The sequence below is a fragment of the Hylaeus volcanicus genome, unplaced genomic scaffold (genome assembly GCF_026283585.1).
Source record: "Hylaeus volcanicus isolate JK05 unplaced genomic scaffold, UHH_iyHylVolc1.0_haploid 12197, whole genome shotgun sequence".
Taxonomy (NCBI): domain Eukaryota; kingdom Metazoa; phylum Arthropoda; class Insecta; order Hymenoptera; family Colletidae; genus Hylaeus; species Hylaeus volcanicus.
Window position 1 is genome coordinate 564,693 of NW_026533147.1, and position 23,788 is coordinate 588,480.

The 23,788-nt window shown below is 32.8% G+C and overlaps 7 protein-coding genes across 13 annotated transcripts; 2 read left to right on the plus strand and 5 right to left on the minus strand.

Moving 5' to 3' along the window:
• Positions 1–152: 152 nt before the first annotated feature.
• LOC128883074 (uncharacterized) lies at positions 153–2,302 on the minus strand. Of its 3 annotated transcripts, XR_008458708.1 has the most exons (6): positions 2,000–2,280; positions 1,817–1,955; positions 1,478–1,734; positions 985–1,424; positions 324–926; positions 153–277 (listed from the first exon to the last, which is right to left on the minus strand). XR_008458708.1 is itself a non-coding variant. In XM_054135062.1 (4 exons), the coding sequence occupies exons 1-4, from the start codon at positions 2,267–2,269 to the stop codon at positions 1,179–1,181; spliced, it is 858 nt and encodes a 285-aa protein (XP_053991037.1). In that variant the 5' UTR covers positions 2,270–2,302; the 3' UTR covers positions 1,041–1,178. The 3 variants fall into 3 exon arrangements, 2 of the variants coding, with proteins under 2 accessions (XP_053991037.1, XP_053991036.1); XM_054135062.1 differs by lacking the exons at positions 153–277; positions 324–926 and having other exon boundaries at positions 1,041–1,424; positions 1,478–1,704; positions 1,817–1,931; positions 2,000–2,302; XM_054135061.1 differs by lacking the exons at positions 153–277; positions 324–926 and having other exon boundaries at positions 1,041–1,424; positions 1,817–1,931; positions 2,000–2,301.
• A 141-nt stretch (positions 2,303–2,443) lies between these two features.
• On the plus strand, positions 2,444–4,127 carry LOC128883075 (uncharacterized). Of its 3 annotated transcripts, none has more exons than XM_054135063.1 (6): positions 2,444–2,962; positions 3,015–3,239; positions 3,278–3,369; positions 3,437–3,504; positions 3,563–3,629; positions 3,672–4,127. In XM_054135063.1, the coding sequence occupies exons 1-6, from the start codon at positions 2,905–2,907 to the stop codon at positions 3,720–3,722; spliced, it is 561 nt and encodes a 186-aa protein (XP_053991038.1). In that variant the 5' UTR covers positions 2,444–2,904; the 3' UTR covers positions 3,723–4,127. The 3 variants fall into 3 exon arrangements, with proteins under 3 accessions (XP_053991038.1, XP_053991041.1, XP_053991039.1); XM_054135066.1 differs by having other exon boundaries at positions 2,444–2,980; positions 3,056–3,239; positions 3,672–4,126; XM_054135064.1 differs by having other exon boundaries at positions 3,018–3,239; positions 3,672–4,126.
• Positions 4,128–6,516: 2,389 nt separating this feature from the next.
• On the minus strand, positions 6,517–9,570 carry LOC128882898 (tuftelin-interacting protein 11-like). The gene is made up of 3 exons (XM_054134727.1): positions 8,956–9,570; positions 8,783–8,902; positions 6,517–8,732 (listed from the first exon to the last, which is right to left on the minus strand). Exons 1-3 carry the CDS (start codon positions 9,478–9,480, stop codon positions 8,067–8,069), a joined length of 1,311 nt encoding a protein of 436 aa, XP_053990702.1. The 5' UTR covers positions 9,481–9,570; the 3' UTR covers positions 6,517–8,066.
• A 14-nt stretch (positions 9,571–9,584) lies between these two features.
• Positions 9,585–11,004, minus strand: LOC128883109 (septin and tuftelin-interacting protein 1 homolog). The gene is made up of 3 exons (XM_054135119.1): positions 10,373–11,004; positions 9,791–10,293; positions 9,585–9,699 (listed from the first exon to the last, which is right to left on the minus strand). The coding sequence occupies exons 1-3, from the start codon at positions 10,862–10,864 to the stop codon at positions 9,585–9,587; spliced, it is 1,110 nt and encodes a 369-aa protein (XP_053991094.1). The 5' UTR covers positions 10,865–11,004.
• Positions 11,005–11,220: 216 nt separating this feature from the next.
• On the minus strand, positions 11,221–14,357 carry LOC128882841 (dnaJ homolog subfamily C member 16-like). Its single transcript, XM_054134616.1, has 12 exons — positions 13,959–14,357; positions 13,781–13,886; positions 13,532–13,697; positions 13,435–13,484; positions 13,159–13,337; positions 12,978–13,105; positions 12,745–12,856; positions 12,415–12,690; positions 12,019–12,114; positions 11,824–11,949; positions 11,566–11,763; positions 11,221–11,481 (listed from the first exon to the last, which is right to left on the minus strand). Exons 1-12 carry the CDS (start codon positions 14,220–14,222, stop codon positions 11,365–11,367), a joined length of 1,818 nt encoding a protein of 605 aa, XP_053990591.1. The 5' UTR covers positions 14,223–14,357; the 3' UTR covers positions 11,221–11,364.
• A 714-nt stretch (positions 14,358–15,071) lies between these two features.
• LOC128882840 (uncharacterized) lies at positions 15,072–18,178 on the plus strand. Its single transcript, XM_054134614.1, has 5 exons — positions 15,072–16,424; positions 16,486–16,624; positions 16,683–16,966; positions 17,053–17,175; positions 17,221–18,178. The coding sequence occupies exons 1-5, from the start codon at positions 15,254–15,256 to the stop codon at positions 17,661–17,663; spliced, it is 2,160 nt and encodes a 719-aa protein (XP_053990589.1). The 5' UTR covers positions 15,072–15,253; the 3' UTR covers positions 17,664–18,178.
• Positions 18,179–20,549: 2,371 nt separating this feature from the next.
• LOC128882852 (uncharacterized) lies at positions 20,550–23,487 on the minus strand. 3 transcript variants are annotated; one of them, XM_054134629.1, is made up of 7 exons: positions 23,233–23,487; positions 22,259–23,053; positions 21,610–22,196; positions 21,504–21,560; positions 21,174–21,453; positions 21,065–21,123; positions 20,550–21,011 (listed from the first exon to the last, which is right to left on the minus strand). In XM_054134629.1, the coding sequence occupies exons 1-7, from the start codon at positions 23,393–23,395 to the stop codon at positions 20,850–20,852; spliced, it is 2,103 nt and encodes a 700-aa protein (XP_053990604.1). In that variant the 5' UTR covers positions 23,396–23,487; the 3' UTR covers positions 20,550–20,849. The 3 variants fall into 3 exon arrangements, with proteins under 3 accessions (XP_053990604.1, XP_053990606.1, XP_053990605.1); XM_054134631.1 differs by having other exon boundaries at positions 23,208–23,312; XM_054134630.1 differs by lacking the exon at positions 21,504–21,560.
• Between the last annotated feature and the right edge of the window lie 301 nt (positions 23,488–23,788).

Genomic DNA, 23,788 nt, shown 5'->3' on the forward strand with positions numbered 1-23,788 from the left:
CGAAGGAAATTATTCAATAGAACCAAAAGCTTTGTTGTCGCCTAAGCTACTCCCCAGCTGGATAAGTCAAAGTGTCAACCTTTATAGGATGAGACATCTTTTCAGAGACCAGACATCACTTACACAGCCTATCACCAAAGGAAACACTCATTGATACGAACAAGCTCGTTCTTATCCAAGTGACACATATGTAGGATTCATTTTTAGCCAATTGCAATTAGATTCTAGGCAATTGACTAGTCTTCTCTCTGTGGGAAGATTCACAAGATATTAAGTCCTGACATAATTTCATTATCTATGCAATAATTTTAATTAGTTCCTACACTTTTCAAAAAAAATATTCAAAACGTTCAATTCAAAAGTCTTTGAAGCAGTCATTTAATCAAACTTTCATTATGGGTTTAGTGGAATACAATGGCTTTCGATTATCTTTCTTAAGCCAAAAAGTGCCAGTGGTTTGAATTTCCAGACTATTTGTGATTTTGGGAATCGCCGACCTTTACTTGGGTCGACTCCTAAATTCGGATTGTATCTAATCATTAAAAATAATGATGTCACATTGCATGTTGGTATAATGGTTTTGATATGCCCATATGTAACTTGACACCATTGGAAGACAACCCGAATAAATGTTTATTCTATATTAATATGACATTGCTTGTATACTAGCGCAGCATGAGGCAAAGTTGCGGAGCTGATAATTCCTCTGGATAGTATGCTCCTGAGGACAATACTGATTAGAACAAGGAATTTGGGGCCTGATGAAAAAACGGATCAGTAGGGTTAACTATAAGAATTTATTAAATTCATTCTAGGCAATGTAAAATTGAAGAGTCATTTCGTGGCGATTCAAAAATGGCTCACATGATTCACTCGATAAGCAATTTCTTTTTCCTTCTCATGTTCTCTTTTAAAGGTTATATAGCCTACCAATAAAAAAGACTTAGGTCTCTTTAAAATTTTGCTTACTTTTTCTTGATTTACATGAACGAGACAAATGAACGCAAAAAAACCAAATTTACAGAAAAAGGAAAATTAAATGAATGGTACAAAATTCATTTCATTAAAATGATAGTTTAAAGGTTATTTTTTCGTTTTGAAAAAAAAAACAATCGCCCGACTCTCTATCAATGTAGTCTTGCATATCCAAGGGTTGAGCTTAACCCTAGTGAATATCATTAAGCTTGCGAAACACACTTAAAATGTTTTATATTTTTTTGAGCGTTTCCAGTTTCCTGACGAAAACACAAGGTTTGATGAAAATTCCACTCATACATTCTTCCATTCCATAGACATCTAGGACATTCAACAAACAATGATAAAAATTGTTTTTGTATTCTTTTAATATGATGATTTTTTTTGACTGTATCCAAAGCTTGGAGTGACTGTGATTGAATTGACGCTCGACATAAAGGACAAGAATTCTGTAAAATTTAAAAGATATCACCTAGTGCATCGACTCTGTAGAAAAAGTTACTTTTCGATGTAAAGAGGATTTGATACAATCTACGCAAAATATATGCCAACACTCGGTCACCACAGGACGACAAAACACCTCCAAACAAATAGCACAATAAAGCTCGTCTAAACTGCACTTTGGGTATCCTGCAGATCGTTTCAACGAAGTTAGCATTCCCATTTTATTTTGTACAGCGAGGGATCGAATGTATAAAGATGTGGAGCTACGTTGAACTTTAATGGCATCTAAACCCAGAATTCGTGGTTTACAATGAACTTTGGCAAACGGAAATCAAAGAAAATTCAAAGAGAACATGTTACGTTGTATAGTTTGTGAGAAAATTAAAAAAAAACCTACAGTTGTTAGCTTTAGATAGACATTGCAAGACTTGTTGCTTTGATGCCAATTCTCGTACACGTCGTACTACAAAACTTCCTTCCAAATCAATCAGTAAGGATGCAGCGCTTTGTATCTATAAAAATAAATTGATAACAGACTGGACTAATAAAGTCGTGTCAAGTCGGCCAATTCAACGCTTACCCACGAGTAAATACGAGACGTATAGTCAGTATTAACGGTTCCTTCGGAATTTCGTATAACAATGTCCGAATTCCTTGAGTCAATAGGAGGTATTGTTGAACTTGTTTCTGTTTCTCTTTCTGTATATGCTACTATACGTTGAAAAAATAAGTTACATTGGTCTGAACTACAAAAAAAAACACTTATTTCTTGTTGTTCACTAAATGCATCATGTTGTGAATCATAATAACCATATTCATAAATATCGTTATAGCTTATGTCATTACCCATTAAAGACGGATTTTCAACAACGAATAATATGGACAATTTTCTTTTTTGTTCGCGGTTTTATTGGGACAACTGCTTTCTCTCGTATACAAACTATTTTTTTTTCAAAGTAATTAACTTGAAAATTAAAAAAAATATATTACTTTTTTTGAAAAAAAACAATTTTACCATTATTTTTTATCGGTTCTACTTTTTTCATTTATTCTTAAATCTTCTTTTAGTATAGACTGTGTTATATACGTTAGCGGAACATCATTTCTTTTCATTATTTATTATCGGAGTCGTAAGACAATTAAAAAGGATTTTTTAAAAACTGCTCGAGTCGGTAGTTTTAAAACTAAAATAAAATAAACACTTTTTAATTGATAGAATCGCACAGTCTTAAAGAATGAAAGAAACAAACATTGTTTTAAGTATTAAGATTGTGAAGCCTTTAAAAACAATTAATTGAAGTATTGTTGTAATTAATAACATTTTGCAGTCTCAAAGAATGAATGAAGCAAAAATATATTGTTCTCGTATGTTTTGTAAATTTCCTCAAATAAATAACTACTGGTGTACCAATTAAAATAAATGGCACAAAGGTAATCCCAAGCTGTTGTTTTTTCCTGGATAAAATTTAATTTTTCGTGTTCAACATGGTAAAAAAATTTGGAACAAAAACAATAAAAAAAAATAAAAGAAACACAAGTTTAGGTATGAAAAAAAAATCAGGTAGGATGTTTTTTTTTATTTTCAATGTCTAAAGTAGATGGTAACCAAAACAATGAAATTCCAATTATAAAACAGACGAATGATCAAATGAATTCAAATAGCATTCCATGTTTAAAACCTAATAACACAAACGACATGGAAAGAGATAACAAAGAATCCATTGGTGTTAAAAAAAAACAAAAACGGTACATTCTTTTTGTTGGAAATCTTCCTTATGGAATTACTAAGAAACAACTAGCTACATTCTTTAAAGGACTAGGTAACAAAATAAAAAGTATATTTCACTAATTTTGTTAGATGTCATTAGTTTAAGACTTTTGGACTCTAAAATCGATAAAAAACCACATGGATGTGCTTTTGTTGAACTGAAAACGTCAAAAGACTTTACGGTCAATCATCATGATTGAAAATACTTTTCATTTTTAGTGAGGTCATGTTTTTCATTTTTGTTAATAGGCCGGCTTAAAATACCACCGACAAATGCTGGATGGTCGTTGTATACGCGTTGAACGAACTGTGGGAGGGTAAAGTCATATTGGTACATATGTGTATGGTCTTAACGTGAATTTTTGTATATGAAAGAGGTGGGAAAGGAAAATCTCGCCAGCAAAAACTCAAACAAGTGAACCGAAAATTGCGAAAATCTCGAGTTAGTCCAATTATTTGTTTCCTCGACATTTTGTTTTTTTAGAAAAACACATGGGAAAAAGTGTTAAAAAAAAAAGAAGTTCCACTTGATTAATTCATGAATAACTTCACTTGAGAAGAATTGAACTTTTCATTAACTGCTTTATTAAAACCGACGAATTGTAGAGTAGTTTTTTCTTTTAAATAAATTATCCGTTTGAATATAAGGCTTTAAAACAAAAGTATTTTATATTCTATCTAGTTCTTGAGTCAAATTTATCATCAAGAAGCTGAATGAAACAAGTATCAAGATAGAAATAAAAATAGATGTCGTTGCATTTTTTAATCAAAGCAATGTTTATAACAACTCGTTTTTAAACTTATTTGTTACGTGGAAAAATTTTCACAAACGCGTTTTATTGCACCATACTATTTAATTGTTTCAATGTCTTGGGAATTTTCGGTAATAGTCAATATGAAATTTGTGAAACATATTTTATTGTTTGTGAAATATCAGACATTAGTACTATTTTGGTTCTTCTAGACAACAAAGTTATTCTTGTCTAGAAGTTCATGCTAATTCATTGAACGTATAAACTCATGACTGTGACAACATATTGTTATGAAAGCACCCGCATAAATAGAAATTTACCATTGTATTCATTCATATTTGTTGATTTAAAAATTAGTATTTTATTTAAATAAAAGGATGAGTTTAAAGAAAGAAGCGTTTTGTTCATTAACCAAGAGAAATGTAATTGAAAAAGAAGGGTAAATGGAGAGGAATGCTGTACAAATCGTAAAGGGAAAGTCAACAAAATGGTTTTCTTGATTGAGTAATTAACGTTTTTATTTTTTTTTTGAATTTATAAAAGAAAAAACGATATTTCTAAATAATATTAAAAAAGAAAAGGTTTTTCTTAAAATTAACAAAAATTTTAGCACAGCACTGGAACGTGCAGGGTTAAAAAAATTGTCACATGAGAAATCCAGTTGAAAATCACAGTAGCAAGGAATCTATTGAAAAATGAAACAAACAAAAAATTCACACGTCATGTTGTTTGAATTTGTGCACAACAAACAACATCATAAGTTGTACATTCATTGTTAGTTCTACAATGTGCTTTTTTCGCTAGTACAGCATGTTTTAAATGAGAAATCCTCAGATGCTCCAATAGTTAGAAGTCTGCCAAAAAATTTGTTAATACCGAAACGCGTATAGAACGTAATGAGAGAGTTCTATAAAAATGAACTCTACCTTGTAGCAGAAGCGATGATTTTATTTAGCACAAAAACGTTTAAAAAAATTTCTCAAAAAAAAGAAATAACATTTAAACAGCAAGGTATTTTATTTAAAAACAATACAATGTCCTTCTAGTAGTCAGTTTTGCATTTATTACAGGTCCACATGGGGGATAAAAGCATGGGTGTTCTCTAGTAATTGTTCATCAAGTACAGTGGAGAAGGCCTAGTTTAATTTAATTCTTGGTCTACGTCCATTCGTGCGCTGTAATAAGAAGAACAAAACGTTTTTCTCTCTCTTTATTTCTCTCTGTGTAATGTCGTCCTTAATGTGAAAAGATGCGGTCAACTGGTCAAAAAGCAGCCTGATACACTCTTACTCAAGGTGTTTCCTAAAAACCAACACGTCACAAAGAACAATCTAAAATTGTTCCTCCTTTCCTTTCATAGTTTTTCCTGACTGCATAGTCATTGGCAGATTTTGAGCGAGTTGGCGTTAAAATAAATCTTTTACTTTGAAAACCAAGGTCACTTGTAATAGTTTTGTTTTTTCCAATAATCGAAAAGTTTCTTATCAACATGATTATTTTAAAAAAAAGAAACAAGCCATATGGCATTGATCCATAGTGTTCCTGAGAAGAATCACTGTGGACGTTTACGGAAACGTTCGAAGCGTTTAGAAATAGATTTCTGTACAAAAGTGTTTAAAGTAGAAACGACTTGACGTCTGAGGCACCATACTTAACGTCATCGGCCGGTTCCGCGTAAACTACTATTTAAAAATGGGCATGCTGATTAAAATGCCTAAAGTAAAGAATCCGCGAACTTCACACAAAGCAGCTGAGTCCCTTGTTTAGATTCCAAAGAATTTGTGGATAATGTCGCGCATATCCTGCTTGTTAACAAAAATGAACAAGCCACAGTTCTAAATGGAGCTTGGTTTTTTGATTTTATAAAACAAGTGACACCCATTGCACATAATGATATTTTTGTAAAAAAATGTTGAAAGGTACTCACGCTTTAGTTGAAACATAAAATAGTTCCTTTCCTTAAAGTTCAAGTCTACTGAAAGCGACATTGAAAAATTTACAAATTTTTTTTAAAGATAAACTCATAACCAGAGAAACGCGTTTTGTGTGCCCATAAAGCGTCATGGTAAATGTCCAAGGCATTGCCAAGATTTTTTTCGCGTTTATGGTAATGGGAAATCATGCGATTTTTTTGGAATTTAGTAGCTGCTACCCTTCTTTTGTGTAACGTGACGAAAAAGCTACTGAATGCTTTACTCTTGCCTTTGCCTCATTTGACTGTCCAAGACTGACTTTGTAAAACAAGGCTAATAAAAAAAAAGAGAAACACTCAACATAATTAATTTTTCTTACTTCTTTCATTTGTACAGCACTATAGTTCATTTAAAAAGCTTATTCTTGGTACTAGGTATGGATGATTGAAATCAAAGTTGCGTCATAAAAGAGTCAAAAAACAAGTGACGTTTTTTAAGTAAGGCTGTTTTGAAAAAACTATAGAATTTTTTTGTCAAGAACGAAGAAAGCATTTAACAAGTTCTCATAAAAAATTTAAAATTGAATGACTTGCTAAAGTAAGCATCTAGAATTAGAAAGTCTATTTAAAAAAAATACACTTTTATTGAATTCTCCAAAAATGACTAGTATGACATGAACAATGTCTTTACGTTGCTTGGGGTGTGTATAAAAGGAAGCATCGTTTCTAAGCATTCACCGTTTTGTTTGATTGGAAACACTAAGCTTTAAAAAAACTTTTTTAAAATGACTGCTCAAAACTAGATGTAATAGTTTGTTTCGGAGTCAGAAAAGAATTTAGATTTTTGAAAAGAGGTGTTCTCTTTTATCTTTTAGAATTGCTTGTTTTCTGCACACTGTGATTCTTTGGCTCTGCAATCCACGTGTCGAAAATTTTAAAAGAGTTAACGGGTGGGGTTTTCTTCCGCGAATGAATAGATACAAGGATTGTCAAACTAACAAAAAGAAGTTGTCCTAGGTGTTTTGGTAGAATAAAGAAAAAGTTACTGAGGTTTATTTGCATTCTATATCGGAGGCAGGAAACCATAAAATTAACTTGACACATTGCCTAATTTGGTAGGCGAAGAGCCCTTTATTGACGCAGCGTTTATTTTTATTATATACGATAAATATATAAGTTGAAGGGTTTTCGGTAAGTGTGATAGTGGTTTTAAAAAGCAAAGGGACGGGAGGGGTACTACCAGTAAATTGTTATGCGGTAGTGCGTAGAGCCTTTCATTCAGATTTTCCGGCGTCACTAGAAATTAATGCGGTAAATAAGAAGATATGGGAGAGATTTGTGGTATTTTTTTTAAACATAACTGCAACACAACTGTTAAGCGTTTAAAAAAATAAGAGTTAACAAATGAACGTTTTTGTTTTTTGTGTTTCACACAGCTTTTTGAGTGGAAACAATGATGTAATGTCGACGTTTGACAATGTTCACTTTTTAAAAAAATCAGTCATATAGTAGAAAGTATAAGCGTGGATTTCATCAAATAAAAAAAAAAGTTAGAAAAAGGATCTTGAATATGGAGAGCACGAAAATTAAAAATCACCTTAGTTTTTTTAAAGTCAAGTTTTTCTTTTCAACACGCTAATATACCTCGCCAAAAAAAAAACATTTTAGTTGAAAAAAAAGTAAATGATCTTTTAACAAGTTGAAAGAATGTTTATTAAGACGAAAGTGGCATGGACCGTTGTCATTTGCATAGAACGGATATGTAGCGAAGAGTCTGGAATTAGTCTAGCAATAAACTGAAACTGAATCCTAGCGATGAGTCGCTTAGGCAACGACAAAACTCTCTGTTTCATGCACGGTTTCCCTTTAAGGGAATATTCTATTTAACGGAATTATGGAGCCCGAAAGGATGTTTCGTAACGTAGCGGCATGTAACGAAAAGATTGTCAACATTTTGGAACAACGGTTAAAAAACATTTTGTTTAGAATAAAAGACGACTTTGGGGTAGAATGTAGCACGTTCAAAAACAAGTTAGGTCCATAAATTAAACAGTGGGGTTGTGTGTAACAGAATAGATGAATGGGTGCGCGGGATTGGCGTGTATCACCTTGATTTGAGTTTTTGTTTGTTAGTGCTGAACACTAAACACTGCATTATGCATGTAAGGTTCACATTCAATCGTATGCTGCGGTGAGTGTCGAAAAGAAACAGTGTTTATTTTGGATGATCCAATAAGGCAGAGAGGGGTATAGAAGACCAAGAAGAATTATTACCGTTGTATTTGTATATAACACCAGAATCAATATAGATGGATAACTTACCAAATCCGTAAATTTGTCTTCCGTTATACATACGTGCGGGCTTTGGAACAAATAGAATACCATTGTCTTCAGCTAAACCTTCTATAATTTCAACAAGGCGTGAAGCGAGAACAAAGCGAGAATCTGAAGTGGCAACCTTAGTTTCTGAAAGCTTGCTTGGACGTTTAACAGACACATTCGGAGTCGTGGACTCTTCACTAATGTTGTTCCTTATTATGTATTGCGTGCTAGAGTGTGACGGTGAATCGAACGAATTATGTATTTCATAAGGAAGGGGTTTTCTTTTATTCGTCCGTTGTTGCGTTTCATGCGTATTATTAGTTTGGTTATTGTTTACACCATAATCCATTTTTGTTGTGTCATTTTCCAATAACTCCATATCAGTGTTTTCACTTAACTTTTCTAAATAATGATTAATGAGCTCGAGTCCCGATATAAAAAATGTTTGAACAAGAGGTTCATTTAAAAGTGACTTTGGAAAGCATTTCTTCCATGTAGTGTACCAATTATAAATTCTTTCCAAATCAACATGCGCACAATTCAACCAATCTGAAAGAAACTAATTATTTGAAAATGAAACCATTATAAAAAAAAAATCAAACAACATACATTCAACCATTTAGGAAATAAATGTCTTTGTAAAAGTTCAATGACTCGACATAACGGAACCGCATAAATCCATTGAAACACGCAATCAAGTGGTTCGGTGTCTTGTTTTTCGGCAGTGATCTATGAGAAATGGCATGGACGTTTACATAAAGAATTAAGAGTGGAATGTTTACCTTAAAATGTTCCAGGGTTTGTTTAATATCATTAAGAATTCGTTCTGTAATAATATGATGCCAAACGACCCGTAATTCTTTTGATTCCAAAGGAACGCAAGCATCACGGAATTGTATTAAGAGAGACGTAAAATAGAAAGTAAGAGTCTGTTGAAAAGGTTTCGGATGCATTAAAAAAGAATCAATACAATACAGTAACAAGGCCGCTATTTCAGTCCCTAAAAAGTGAATCTTAAAATCCTTATATTCTGAAGGCCATCGTTCGCGAAGCTGTATTATAATATCGGTAAGTTTTTTAAAAATCTTCTCAATCACAAGACAAATTCGGTCGCTTTTGTCAAGTAACTTAGATGCATGGCTTAAGACATCATCGCTTGAATTCTCGTTTTCCATTTGTTCTTGACTGGTAACACTTTCATACGGTGTACAATTTATCGGTGTATACTTTAGTACAGCACTCTTTCGTTTTTCTTGCATATCGCTTGCTGTTTCAACTAAATCGTTAACTTGGATGAGTTTTTCCATATAAATACAATTTTGTGATTTTATAAAGGAAAATAAAATTTTTAAAATATTTTTTAAAACTTGAATTTTTTCTTCAAGTTCTTCAATTTCACTAGTACATGTTTTCAAGACTTCCATGGCTTTTTGTAGCTTTTCTTCTTCGAAAACTTTTTTTTTTGTACGATCCAATAAACGACATTCAACTTTGTATAAATGAGAATACAAAAAACGGCTTGCAGTCTGTATGGCAATAATTGTGTCATTAGATTTAAAAGCGTAACGGTGAGTGTTTGAAAAAGATGGGGAAAAAATGGCTTCCGATACTCTAAACTGAAATTCCGATAAATTATTAATGACCCGTGTTGTAGGTCCTGTCATATCAACAACTCGAAATTGTGAAGGATCTTGTAACAAACATTCTTCTGCGTGAAGATCTTTTAAAAAATGACTATATTTTTTTACTTTTTCAAACCGCTTAGATAACCGTTCAGAACAAGAAGTTTCTGTCATTCCATCCTTCGGATTCGTATCCGCCGATGCTGAGGCATTTTTTTTTAAAATATTTTTATACGTTTCAGAGGCGCTTTGAATCAATTCATCCGATGTAGTGAATTGGACCTTATGCTTTTTCATTGTTTTTTTGTGGGAATGTGTCTCCGATCGTTTTTCTTTATTAACATGCCACTCATCATAAGTAGTTGAGCTGGAACGTTGCTTATTTAAAAGATCATCTAATGCACTTAATGCAGGATCATCGTCGTGTGCGAAATTTTTGTTACTTGACTCGCGCCATCCTTGTTCTTTTAATCCTTCTTTTTTATGGCGTATTTGGCTCTAAAAGTCCAGAAACAAATCTCATGTTGGTTGTAACAATATGGACAAAAGTATTGTTGTTGGTGCAAGTCCAACTTACTTGAATGGGTGCTACAATTCCAGTCCCTTTCTTACCCAGCCCGCCACCGGTGTACCCCATTTGCTTTAAAAGTTGAAAACCTTTCCCATACAGTTTCTGCATCCTCTCTTGACCGATTTGAGGTCCCTGATGCTTTACATGCATTTTCAACGAATCCTGCTCACGATCATTTGCTTCCTTTTGTTTTTTTGCGCTTTGTTCAAATTCAAAGATATCCGACTCCAACTCAAGCTTATCCTGTGAAGAAGAAGAAAGCGAATAATCGGTTGAAATTATATTCGTGTTGTGAGTTGGCAAAGAAGGCTTGTTAGAGTCACTTAACGACTCATCTTCATGCGAGGAAGAAACGTAACCTAACAATTCATAACTTTCATCTTTTCCATAGTTTTCTTGTAGATACTGTACAACATGGGAATCCAAAATATCTTTTTGTACCTTTACAACCTGCTTTTCTACAATTTCCTTTTTTGCTTTACTTTGAGTTGCACCCATAACCTCCCCCAACACAAAATGAAGCGATCTGCAAGTTGATCCAAGTTTTTTAGAATGTCGAAACCTATCATGCTTTAAACTTTTTTGAAGGTGAAGCCTTTCGTCACTAAAAGAATCCGAGTCGCTTGAAACGTGGTAAAAATTTTTCTTCAATGAATGACGTTTTTTTTTAAACAAATAATCATTATGAAGATAATCATCCTCGTCGTCGTCGCTAGAAGACATATGTTTTTTGGATTTCTCACCAAGATGTTCTTCACCTGTTGATCAGGTTTGAAACGATTCAGCCGTCATGCAGCAGCTCAAGTGCTAGCTATAACGATTTTTACTAGTGTTTAATGCCGTAAAAAAAAAACTTAATATTACTGTTTAAGTAAAAGTTGATTGTTAGCTTATAGAAAACCAGTTATTTTAAATGGAAGTGTTACACAAAAAAAAGATTTTAAGACTATGAAGAAAAACATCTTTATTATATACTAGCCATCGAAAAAATTAAACAGTTACACGAAATTTAAATGTGATTTAAGTAAATTGACTAATGGAACACCTTGATTTAAAACGGCATCAAGAAAGTTGTGAATCTCAGATTCCGTGCTTGAGTTTGTTTTCTTCATCACCTAAAATAAAACAATCATTTTATAAGCCGATAAATTAATAGTCTTCAATTTAAGAACAATTTACAGGTTTTCGACAAAACTTACAAGAAACTTTTTTCTCTTAGGTTTAAATGCTATCAATGTGTAGCAAGCCTCATCAAGCGAGGTAGGTACTAAATTACAATTTTTTTCTTTTTTAACATCCAGATTGAGATCAAGTGATGGATTTAAACACACAGGAACATTCGATGTCAAACATGATTTTGGGAAAGGGGATAATGAAAATGCATTCAACAATTGAGGCTAACGAGAACACGTGTCGTAGTTAGGGCGTGCATAAAAAGTCAAGTGCTTCAAACGTACTTGTTTTGAAGAAGATATCCAAAACCGTTTGGCTACCTTTGGATACTTTAATAAAGCTTCTTGTAAAGCAATGGCAGGTTTAGACGTGTTGTATTTGTCATGTGGCAGGAATAAAAGAAGACATATCTATATAGAATTATCCAGAGAGAGTCAGTATTTCTTTTTTACTTGATTGAAACGTAAAGAATGACATACCTTTGATTCATTGGGGGAACAATCTCCTCTAGCATATTTTAACTTTGTCAGTTCATTCAAAGTTGTTTCATACATTTCTCTATAGTACTGATCATTCTATTGAACGCACATGAACAAAAATTATGAAAGTAATACTCAACACAAGAGTGTGCGATTCATAAAAAAAAATGATGAATGTTCGGACAAAGAAAAAACGATAAAAAAAAAACCAATTTTGAGGAAGGGAGAGAGAGAGAGAAAAAAAAAAAGAAAGAAAGTTATGGTGATAAACAAAAAAGAGTTAGGGGTGGACTAACGCATTGACATGGTGGTAATATTACTTTAAGGTCAACCGCATTGTGACGAAAATGAACGTGTTTAAAAAGAAATTCAGTTTAATAAAAAAAAATTACTTACTGAGGCAGCAATGCGATTTAAAGTGAGCGATACAATAGAGGTCGATGAGGTTTTGATCGGTATGATTTCTCCAGAAACAGTGTCTATATCGGTGATTCTTAGCAAAATAGGGGTCACCAAATTTTGATACATTGATCGAGGTAGGTGTTGATTAGCAAGCTGCTGGCAAGCCGCATGTTTTAGGGTAATATAACCTAAAGATAAGCGTTTTTTATAGGGAAACACTGCTTTACGAAACCAAAGAGGAACCAGATGATTGGGTGTGATAAATATGAGCTGAAAATTTTTTTTATAATGTAAAACAGATTGGGAAGCAAAACAATTACAAACTTTTGGCAAGTGTGAATTTGACACAATCCATGAGTTCCAATTTGAATTGGTTAAGATGTCTCCATATAATTTGATATGATCACTTAACCACTTTTTCAAGCTTTTCACAGAGCTACGCAAACAACAATTCAAAAAACTTGTTAGGTAGTTCTTAGAAAATTATGACCTTTTCCCAATTCAATGTTTGAGTAAGAGGTACATCAATAAAAGATTATAAACACAAGTCAACGTACAAAGAGTTTCCATCATATGTTTGGACTGGTTCTTCAAAAGAATCGGAGTAAATCTTTACTGTAGGAAAACTCTCAATACGGGAGGAATGACATAAACGCCGCTCTTTTTCACAATTCACTGCTGCCACCTAACACAATGCATCAGCATGTTCAAAACAACGAATAAAAGCATCATTTTTACCACAAGTATATCTTTAAACGAAGCGGCAATAGATTCGTAAGTGCTCTCCAATTTGACACAGTGGCTACAGGATGGACCATAGAAATTGACAAGAACAAACCACTCCCTTTCATGAACAATTGATTTCCATGTATGAGACTTGATTTTGACGACATGAGATCCAGATTTTTCGTATAGGTCTAACGAATTATAATAACAGAAGAGAGCATGTTAATTCTGTCGTTGAAATATTTCTTGAATCACAATAATAAAGGTGTCTAACAGAAGAGCACTTACCTTTGACTACAGGTTCTCGTTCAAATTGAGGCCCCTCCGAAAAGAAAAAGCTAGTGACATTTTGCAGTCTTGTCAAATCATAAGTCTTCTTTAGTACCTTTGAAAATCACCCTGCCCTGGATGTGAGTTAAAAAAAAATGTATTCCCTGTATTCTCTTGAAAAAAATGAAATGGATGATCCGAATACGATTTTGAATACTGGTTTGGTTGAAAATTTGGATTTAAGCCCTCTTCACCATATTTATCATAAAGTTTTCTCAATTCTGATACAATCACAAAAAACAATTGTTTTGTAGGAATAGTTCGTATTGTCTCATGCGTTAAAATCATGTAACAATTTCATTACTAGGGTCCGATAACGCTTCATGAGCATCACGAACATCAATAAATGCTTGAGGAGGTGAATTAGGATTGGTATCAGGATGAAGTTCCTTTGATAACTTCCGATAATTCTTTAAAAAAAAAGTAAAATAATTTTTTTCTCATTTTGTAGGGTTTTACGTAAAAATGGCTCAGTAAATTACTTTTTTAATTAAAGAAATATCAGCATTTCGGGGAACTTTTAATATTTTGTAAAAATCGCGACTTTGAATAGATGCAGCTGTGGTACCGAGAAAAATACAATCCACTACGAGTAGAAAGAGAATCACTTTAACATATTGTGGAAACCATAAACGAAACGTTGAACATTTTGTTTTTTCCTCTTTCAATGAGTTTACCGAATCCGATAATTGGCAACAGTTCCCTTTAAAAAAAGCACTTGAACATGAATGGTTTAAATCAATCATTTTTGTTAAAAAAAGCTTTTTAAGATATCACGCATGGAACCTTACTCCGCATGCAGACTCTTCGTGGTTACTAATAAAACGCCAGAGAAGAATGAATTACAATGAGATATCTAATGCTTTTCTAAGAGGCTAAGATAAGTAACTGTGTTTAGCGTTCAAGCAAATCAATTAACGAGTGATATAGTTATTTAATTGCAATTGAAAAATTCAGAACACGTTAAATAGTTTTTAAAAAAAATTATTTGAAATACTGTTTGCTAAACAAAATGAAAAAAAATTTCTACGCCATATAAAATAAAAATTTTTAACTCTATTAAATTATTTCGAATAAAGTTTCAAGTTTTCCTTTAAAAAAAAAAATTTTTCATCACTTCAACGCAGTTGAACTGATTTTTTATTCAAATGCATTTGTATTGTATGAATAATTTGGTTTTTTTTTATAAAAAATATCATGAAAACAATAAAAAAAAAGGAAATCTTGTAACTTTTTAAAAATAAAATTTTATAAGGTTTCTTTTTTGCGATTAAAAAAAAAATACTAATGTTACTGACACCTTTTAACCCGGACAGCAGTCGCTCAAAAACGTTTGTTTTTGTGAGAACAAATTAACGTTAAAGTTGAGTTTTTTAAAACTGATTTTTTGTTACTTCGAGCAATCATATGCCAAAAAACATTTAGTCATCTGGACCAGCAAACAACATGTGGGGTTTACGTTACAAACAAAAAAAAAAGCGCGAGTTGACAGAAGACAATGAAAAGAGATAAATATCGTGATCAAAGTATTCAAACGAAATAAAATCAATTTTTTTTTATACAATATTTTTTTTTCCTATTTGGAAAAGTTGCACACCTCGAATGCTGCTTGTGTAATTTGAAAGCCATTATCATTTAATAAAATTTTTTCTTATTTTTCGTTAGGTTTCAATTTACTCCTTTGACTTGAATAGGTTGTTCGTTAAAGAAAGAAAACAAGTTAAACGGTTTTTGTCAATAGTTTATAGAAAGAGTGTAGTTTAAAAGTTTGAGGAGGATGTCGACGGTTCATCAAATATCACATCCAAAAAAATCTCAATGCGTCACGACAGAAAAGAAAAAATTTCACAATTTCACTATATGGGAAACAGTAGCGGCTTACGCTTTTGTTCTTTCCTTTTATGCTTACTTTTACATCATTATTAACCAATATTTATTATGTACCACGTCGTTATTCATGATGGGTGTTTGTCTGAATACATTATATTGCCGTAAACAAAATTCCTTTCTATTTATTCTCTTTTCGTCTCTTTATGTTTTAGCTATATTGATTTACGCCTATGCTGAATTATATTTTTATTCAAATAGCATTCTAGGAGAAAGTCAATTACGCTCCCCTATAACATCAAAAGAATCTATTATTTATTTACCTCATGGAGGAGAACTTTTTACAAATTTTTTTTCATCCCTATTATTAATTCATATGATGATTGTAACATTATTTGTTATTCATATAATATTATTTTTATATAATAGTTATTCGGAATCAATAAAAACCTTTTTTTGGCTACAACCTCCAACATTTCAACCGAATACGACATTTTCTTATTATACAATCAATAGACGTATCACATTTTGGCAACTTTTTATGGGTTTTTTATCTATTTTTTTATTTTGCTCCGTCATTTATATGTCTGTTTTAGCGTTATTGATGACTATTGTCCTTCTCGCTTTATTCTTCATTGGTCTTTTAATATGGAATTATGCTAAACCTTATCCATATTTATATATTCATGAAGGTCAAGCTACCCCCAATGCTTCCTTTTCAAAACATATTTCCTACGCCTTAAAGCATTTGCCTTATTTTCGCAATTTCCAACCCTGTGGTGTTTATATAACAAACTTACCTTGTTCTATTCCTACCAAAAGACATGGAGTGTCCCGTTTACCTCATTTTTCGTATTTCTCCTCGGATGACCCCCGTTTCAACCAACTGCGTGGCACAAAACAAGGTTTATCAAGCTCTAAGCGTCACAAACCACAAGATGCTAAAAAACAGTGTGTGTTCACTTTTATACTTATCACATCGTATGTGGTGTTAACGTTTCTTTCCGTTGTGCTGGTAACTCTTCATCTATCAAAACTTGAAAAAGATTTTTCTTTTTCAAATTCTTGGGGCATCATGAAGCAGAGTCCCTTGGTGCAAAGTGCCAAAAATCACTTGAACGGTAAAAGGTATTTAGTTTTAATAAAGTGGCTATTGTGTTCTTTCCTTAAAAAAATAAATAGATAAAGTTGCGCCCCGTTCCCCTGTTTTCTTAAGTCCTTTTCAAAATCAAACACATTTAGATCAAATGAATTCAGCGGCACTATCAATGATGAAGAATCAGTCTAAAGAAAAAACAGGAATCGATTCATTCGTCTTAGCGTAAGTCGTTTGACATTGGTTATGCTTTGCTAGAGTTTATTTTTATGTGGTTAAATAGGAATTCACTTGTCTTGTTTCATTCTAAAAACGTTGCAGCTGCCGCTGGCCTTTTATCGATTGTCGTTGAAATTTCAGTAGTTTTTTTTTTCTTATTTTCCCTCGCTATGGCAATATGGGTTATAACGGAGCGAAAACTTTTCAATCAATTCTTTCAAACCTGTATCATCATTCAAAGAAGGAGAAAAATCGCATTATCGGTTGAAACACCACAAGAAGCAACACCAGTGTCAGATCCTGACGTGATGAAGTCACGTCCGATTGTGGAGCATCCAAAACCATCAGGTAATTCTTTTAAACATACATTTTTTTATTTATGTAAAGAAAATGTTCCTATTTTTTATTGTTTTTTTGTCGCTTCCGTATAACAGCTTACACCAATCGTTTTCATAAAAACGACATAAGAGACAATGACAAACAAAAAGCAATATCCATGGAATCACAATCACAAGAACAAACAAATTTTTGGGGAACGGATTCACTAGGAACTCAAGGTAGGTTGTTTTTGTTTAAAGGTGTTCTATGTTTTCTTTTTACAGATGCAAAAGATTCGGTGATAAGTGAGAAAACTGTTGTGATTACAATTGATTCTGACACTGGGCTTTTTTCACCTAACGATTTTTTGGAAGTAGCTCCCGATGATCATATTGTCACAACGGGTACAGAAGGACCGGTCACCATGATGTCAAGCGATGATTTCAATATAAAACGATTTTCTAGTACTTTGATGGATAGACATTATATTAAAAATATTGTCAACGTTCCAACGGATATTGCATATATTCCTCGTGAACACTCTTTAGAAAATATGTTTGATTTAACAATGGGTCATAATAAAGCTAACCTTCATGAAAATATGCACTCACGACAAGTACCCAAACCAACTCAATCCAAGTTCCCTTCAATGTTCCCTCAAGGGACTTATTTGTTCCCCAAAATGTCGATTTGGACACCAAGAAGTCATGAGAAGCCTCGATTTTAAACAATGACGTTTAACTAGAAAAATTTTTAATAAAAAAAATATACAAGCTAGAAAAACGTTGTTCTAAAATGGAACGAATCGAAAGAAGTATTTTTGGTCAGAAATCTTTCGTAAAACCAGTAGTAGCAATGTTACCGAATGTAATTATTTTTTAATTAAAAAAAAAAGTGTGATGAAAACAACATTCTTTTTTGCTAGAATTCAATTGGTTTTCGTGTAAATGTGAATGCCATTTTCACTCAAAAAATACGATTTATACATTATTAAAATAAAAAGCTTTTTCGAGGAATAAAAAAAAAATTCGTTTCCTATCTTTATTCTACGCGGTGCACTGTTTAAGGTTGTGTTACGGCATTTTTATACAGTGGAACCGGACTAACATTAACCGCAAAAAAGGGACTGGAGCCTTCATGATAATTTAAAATGCGTAAATTCTTGTTATTTTTATTTAGTAACAATGTTCCTAACGCTTTTTTTTCAACAAACACTCTAAAAGTGTTTGGACATTTACTACCCTTTAAAAAACAACAGGAAATTAATTACTCTAATATTTCGAGAAAAAAAAAATAATTCCATAGTATTTTTGTTACGGTTTATTCTCTATAGTGTCTTCTAGAAGTGATCTTGAAAAAAAAATTATTGTAGATAGACTAAAATTCCCTTTTAATGTATATACAAATTGCTCTTATTCGAATGACGCGATATTGTAATTTTATTCAGGAATTCATTTAATAAATGCGTATCATTAGGTTGAAGCAAAATACTTTTCAAACTTTTAATTTTCTGAAGATCCTTCCAAACCAAATTCGTAGATTCAATAATCTCAGCTAAAACGCAAATTTGTGCTAATGTACGATAATGACTGTCAACGTCTTTGTTACTGCATTGCTCCTTGTGTGTCATCCCGAAACCTGTTCGTGTAAGGTTTTTCGCTCTTGGAACTCATCGTCCTGACTTGCTACAAGCAACATGATAAATTTAAGATGAAAGCAACCATGTTATTGTTTCAAAAACGTTGTTACAGTCGATATGGCAAAGTTTCTCCTAAGCCTAATTATATCATGGACGCGCCATGATAAAAAAAAATTAAGGTAAGAGCATTTTTGAAACCTTTAGTGTGTGAACTTGCTACGTGGAAAATGTTTAGGTTCCATTTGATTAATTTTATGAAATTTGTGATTTGCAGGTAGATAACCACACTATTGCAGAAAGTGTAATGTTACCCGACTGGGCTGCTAATGGCAGTTTTCTATGCTTTTCTGACAAGCGGAAACGGTAGCCAGAAGGATAAACTTTTGAGGTTGCTTGCAGCGGCTAGAAAGCTCAAGTACAACGAGTGTTCGAAAAGTCGTGTGCTTATGACAGTGAAATCAACAAAACGCCACTACCATATTTTAGATTTACTGCGAAAACGTTGCTATTTGTTTTAAAAAAATCGAGCATTGCGAGTCTATAAATGTTTGTCACTAAAAAAGTGGGATTTGTAAAAAATTGAACAGTTGGAGTAACCCATTTCCCTATCGCCAGATCAAGATGATGCATTCGTTATCACTTAGTGTATTGGTAACGAGTCTTGCCCACAAACGTTAAAAATAAAACTCAACAATATACTGCTTAAACTATACACACCCAACTTGACTCTATCAAAAGGGTTCCAACATGAGAGCGCGTAGAAAGAGAGGTTCCAATGCCAGCACTTATGATCTTTTCAGACTCCATCGGCTCCAAAGTCAACATATCCTCACTTTACTAGTTTTAACATAAATTTATAAAAATACTATTGCCAATAAACTATAAAAAGGGACATGACATTACACAGCCACATATTTATTCCTTCTCGTATTCTTGTTTTTTCAATAATAAATATCAAAAAGAAAAGACCATGCTCGTCGCAGGTTCACTATAGACGTTGTGAACTTAATAAAACTCTTACTTGAGCACTCGGAGTGGTAAAAACGTTTTCTCTAAAGAAGCCTAACTGAAATTACTAAAATTGGATTTAATACATGCTGACACGAAATCTTACTAAGGCGTCGAAATCCAATGACGCGAGTCGCTGTTGCATTGCACGTTTCGGTCAACGATGAATACTAAACGTAAACCATGTGGTTTATGAAAATCCTAATCCTGTAACGATTTTTCTTTTTCTGAGTTGCACTGAGGGTTACAACCAATGCTCGATACTTTTATGCAAGTATAAAGACGGTTGTTCAGGTTTAATGCTATTTTTTACCCTCACTAACGCACAATGCTTATTCATAGCGTGCTGCTTTTTGATAACCTAATACTTGTTCGTACCGTACTACTTTGTAAAAGCGTCATTCTTTTTGGTGGCGCAATTCTCCCCCGTAGCGTCATTCGTACAAAAAAAAAGGTTGCTACCGACTAAGACGTCAGGGTAGTAAAACTGACGTCGAAAGAATACAACATGGCGTTTTGTTCAGTAGCGTTGCGTGAGTTTAATCAAGCAGTGATTCAAGCCCACAGCACATATGCTTTAACCGTTGATAAAGAATGGAATTCTTCTAAATAACAAAAAAAAAAATTTTCTTGTGACCCTAAGGAATTTGTCAAGGAATTCAAAAATATCTTTTTCAGCTAAGACAATATATCAAGTAAAAAGTGGTAAAGTGGGAGTTGAGAAACGTAATGCGAGAATTCATTTTTTCTATTTTTGTTGATGGTAAGGAATAAAACGATAAAACAAAGTAATTATTTCCGTTCACAGTGCACTAAGTGTAACGTAAAAACAATCAAAACTACTGTTGATTCTTGCGTTTATAGAAGTAAATGATTTTAAATTAAACACAATAAAGGTTACTAATGATTTTTTATTGTGGTCACGAAACACTAATGTTCATGTTTCATTTTAAACAATGTTCTGAGTGCAATAGGGTTATTTAGAAAACTTTCAACAGTTCACACATTTATTTTGTTAATATATTTTAAAAAACGTGTTGAAACAGACGAAGCATTCAAAAAAAGATAGGTTCTTCTTTATCCTACAAACAGTTTCAAAATTCAAAAGTTGTTTATAAATGGAGTAGTCCTTGCAATAAATTCTTTTCTTAAGCCTTTCTCTAGTCATTATTGTTTTGATTAGCCAAGTTTGAGGAAAAAAAAGGACTTGTTTTAGTTTTAATAAATTGGTGCTTTACAATTTTCGAAATGTGATACACTAAGTGTTTAATCGTTTTCATTCTCAGTCAATAAGAAAGCTGCATAATTGTATGTTTTATCTGTGGAATCTGTGAGCAAGTCACTACTTTTAGATGATTGAAGAGTGACTCTATGATTGAGTTCTTCCTCCAAAATTTTTAAAGGGATTTTTTTTTCCCACTCGTCTTTCTAAATGACAAGAATAGCATATACTAAAAAATAGTAAGGTAAACACGTATTACTGGGGTTGGAGAAGCCGCTTTTTCTTCTAAACAAGAGTTTTCAAATCGTAAAATAAGGTCTATAGCAATAGAAAAATTCATATCAAATAAAATGTAAGGTGACGCTTACCAAGATTCTCTTGCGTTTTTGATCTCGCCGTGATTGTTCCGTCATCTTTGGAGTCGCAAGAAGTCATTTCATTAAGCCATAAAAGTTTTGAAACTCTGCGTTGATTCATATCTTGGTGAAGATGGTTGAGGGAAGATTTGTTCATGTCAACGTTTTTATTGAGAATTGTTTCACATGAACTCACTAATGGACCCATTACGTTGAATTGTTGTTCCTTTCCAGGTGACTTAAAAATTTGGGAGACGAGCTGAGCCTCCTTGTTAACGTCCGTCTTGCTTTCCTGAAATCATGTCACAAAACTTTATCAATGTCTTTAAATGATCTTAGTACATGATGACAGAAAAACATGAAATAGCACAAATAAAATACAGCTTTTTGTAATGGTTCCTTAAATGATAGACTTGCAAGATGAAAAGAAATTATATAAAAATCTTACTTTGTGCGGTTCTTTTTTAAAAAAATCCTCAGGTTCATTATTTCTATACGACTGATATTGCTTGAAAAAAGAGTTGTGCTTGTTTAAAAAGTGTGCATTAGAAGGAAATCTAGGTGATTGTAAAGCGTTGAAACCTGCATCATGTTGCGAAACATTATTTTGATCTTGTACGTCCTTAGGAATGTGACTAGATAAATTAGAAATCTTGGAAACGAATTGTTTTGTTCTAGGATTTTCTTTTGTTATGTTACTACCTGGGTCAACTTTTTCACTAGAAAAACATGTGGACAAACCAAAAAAATCTTCAAGTTGAGATGTTAGGAAAGCCGGTTTATCAATTGTTCTGCATGTACGCAATTTTTGCTTGATGATATTTTTTAAATAGATATTGGATTGAAACAATTTAAGGCATTCTTTTAAAGCATGTTCCGTGTCCACGATAAACAAAAAAGATCCTTTAGTCACGGTGACAAGAAAAAACTCGACGCATGATAGACCGTTTTCAAGATTCAAATTCATTTCGATAATGTGAGAAGTATTAAGAAATCGTTTCTTTTTGTACCCGTCAATCATCAGATATAAGTCACCTAAAATTAGTCAAAAATCGGGAAAAGATATGTTGAATTCGGAACTTGTTTTTAGTATTTACCGGAAATCGTTATGGCTAATTCAATTTGAACACGAACACGGCTTTCTCCAACTACCTGTTCCACCTCAAAAGGAGCAACATCCGGTATACATAATTGCGATGGGGAAGAAATGGGCGGGAAATCACGACGTCGGAAAACATGCTTGTAATGCAAAAGTTTCGATTTCAAAATTTCAACTTGTTGTGATGATTGATTTAAACTTATATTAAGATTGGATAAGAGATTTTCTTGTTCTTCCCGTTCGTTATTAGTTATGCGTAACGTTTCCAATAGGTTTTCTTGTTCCTTTTGCAGCTTATGAATAAGCTTGGTTTGATCCTTGATAGCTTTAGAAAAAGCTTTTTGATTGACCTTGAGCATTTGACGTAGTTCAGTTACTTCATCTGTATCAATATTATCAAGAGATTTTACCGAGTGACTTGAAATATTGTCATCATTCGTCGAAAATGGCTTTTTGTCAAAATTCAGTGAGAAATTTGGTATCAATTCTTTTTCAGACAGCTTGACAGGTTCCGATTGCAATGCAGACATGGTTTGTGTGTGACACGGAATAAAAGGCTCTTCAGCTTCTTCTATTGTATCAATTCCAAGTAGATTTGTAATACCATAGGCTAACGTTGTGCTTCCGACTTTTGGACCTTTAGGTAAGCGGCCCCATAAGCGTGTAGCGAACGAATCCCAACCTTTCGCATAAGTTTGATCATCTCGTTTTTTGGGGATATTCTTAATATCGAATACTTGTTGTGTAGGATTTAAGGAATTTCTCATTTGACTCAATTCATCATCTTGAGACTCTGAGAATCCAAAACAAATTATCTTTTTTGTTCTTTTCATGTTTTATAAACAACAAAAGACTCTTTCTCTACTTGTGAAAGATTCGGCGAATCATAAGAAAGTGAATTATTTTCATTACAATCAAGTTATACATTTTTGTTAACATTCACTTACGTCGATCTAAAAAAGGATGACTAACCTTTTAAAGAATGACCGTGATAGTGATAAGGTCTAGTTTCTTCCGATAGTGTCGAGTGATATGTTATTTGGGAAGAATCGTCATAACCACTTTGACTAGAAATGTCTGTCGTGTAAAGATTGGAATGAAGTTTGGTATGTTGTTGGGTGGATTGATAATCCATTTTTTTTTATTTTAAACTTTTAGAAAAACTTTTGCAAAAAGTTGAAAATAAAATATTTGTCGTAAAAAAATGAATGTAACATTTTCTTTTTTCGTTTCCCGACAAGAGATTTAAAATAAAAAACAACGTTTACGGAAAATTTGTTTAAAGGCAACAGGATAGTTTTCGGTTATGATAGAAATGAAATTAGAAAAAAAATGGAATGACAAGTTGAATGCAACATGCGTATCTTACTACAAAAGAAGGTGTGAAACTAACATTCTTTCGAAATTGAAAAAAAAACATTTTAGAAACCTAGCAGGCATTGTAAAAAATCAACCAAAAACACGAAAAAAATTCTTAGACAACCAATCGTGATGCACCGGAAGTTATCGCACGAATAACAAACTATAA

Bases quoted from the DNA above. Each gene is read 5' to 3' on its own strand.
- LOC128883074 (XM_054135061.1), bottom strand. From the start codon at position 2,269: ATGGGTAATGACATAAGCTATAACGATATTTATGAATATGGTTATTAT. The intron at 1,932-1,999 runs GTAAGCGTTGAA...TTATTTTTATAG, and splicing joins CGTCTCGTATTTACTCGTGG to ATACAAAGCGCTGCATCCTT. The intron at 1,735-1,816 runs GTAGGTTTTTTT...CGTTTGCCAAAG, and splicing joins TCTATCTAAAGCTAACAACT to TTCATTGTAAACCACGAATT.
- LOC128883075 (XM_054135063.1), top strand. From the start codon at position 2,905: ATGGTAAAAAAATTTGGAACAAAAACAATAAAAAAAAATAAAAGAAAC. The intron at 3,370-3,436 runs GTCAATCATCAT...TTTTGTTAATAG, and splicing joins AAACGTCAAAAGACTTTACG to GCCGGCTTAAAATACCACCG. The intron at 3,505-3,562 runs GTAAAGTCATAT...TGTATATGAAAG, and splicing joins GTTGAACGAACTGTGGGAGG to AGGTGGGAAAGGAAAATCTC.
- LOC128882898 (XM_054134727.1), bottom strand. From the start codon at position 9,480: ATGGAAAAACTCATCCAAGTTAACGATTTAGTTGAAACAGCAAGCGAT. The intron at 8,903-8,955 runs GTAAACATTCCA...CATTTCTCATAG, and splicing joins AAACCCTGGAACATTTTAAG to ATCACTGCCGAAAAACAAGA. The intron at 8,733-8,782 runs GTATGTTGTTTG...TCAAATAATTAG, and splicing joins TATTTCCTAAATGGTTGAAT to TTTCTTTCAGATTGGTTGAA.
- LOC128883109 (XM_054135119.1), bottom strand. From the start codon at position 10,864: ATGGGTGCAACTCAAAGTAAAGCAAAAAAGGAAATTGTAGAAAAGCAG. The intron at 10,294-10,372 runs GTAAGTTGGACT...CTGGACTTTTAG, and splicing joins GAATTGTAGCACCCATTCAA to AGCCAAATACGCCATAAAAA. The intron at 9,700-9,790 runs GTTTAGAGTATC...ATTGCCATACAG, and splicing joins AATAATTTATCGGAATTTCA to ACTGCAAGCCGTTTTTTGTA.
- LOC128882841 (XM_054134616.1), bottom strand. From the start codon at position 14,222: ATGATTGATTTAAACCATTCATGTTCAAGTGCTTTTTTTAAAGGGAAC. The intron at 13,338-13,434 runs GTAAGTGCTCTT...ATAATTCGTTAG, and splicing joins ACGAGAACCTGTAGTCAAAG to ACCTATACGAAAAATCTGGA. The intron at 12,115-12,414 runs GTAAGTAATTTT...TGCGTTCAATAG, and splicing joins TAAATCGCATTGCTGCCTCA to AATGATCAGTACTATAGAGA.
- LOC128882840 (XM_054134614.1), top strand. From the start codon at position 15,254: ATGTCGACGGTTCATCAAATATCACATCCAAAAAAATCTCAATGCGTC. The intron at 16,625-16,682 runs GTAAGTCGTTTG...GTGGTTAAATAG, and splicing joins ATCGATTCATTCGTCTTAGC to GAATTCACTTGTCTTGTTTC. The intron at 17,176-17,220 runs GTAGGTTGTTTT...TTCTTTTTACAG, and splicing joins GGATTCACTAGGAACTCAAG to ATGCAAAAGATTCGGTGATA.
- LOC128882852 (XM_054134629.1), bottom strand. From the start codon at position 23,395: ATGGATTATCAATCCACCCAACAACATACCAAACTTCATTCCAATCTT. The intron at 22,197-22,258 runs GTAAATACTAAA...GACTAATTTTAG, and splicing joins ATTAGCCATAACGATTTCCG to GTGACTTATATCTGATGATT. The intron at 21,124-21,173 runs GTAAGCGTCACC...CTATTGCTATAG, and splicing joins AAAAACGCAAGAGAATCTTG to ACCTTATTTTACGATTTGAA.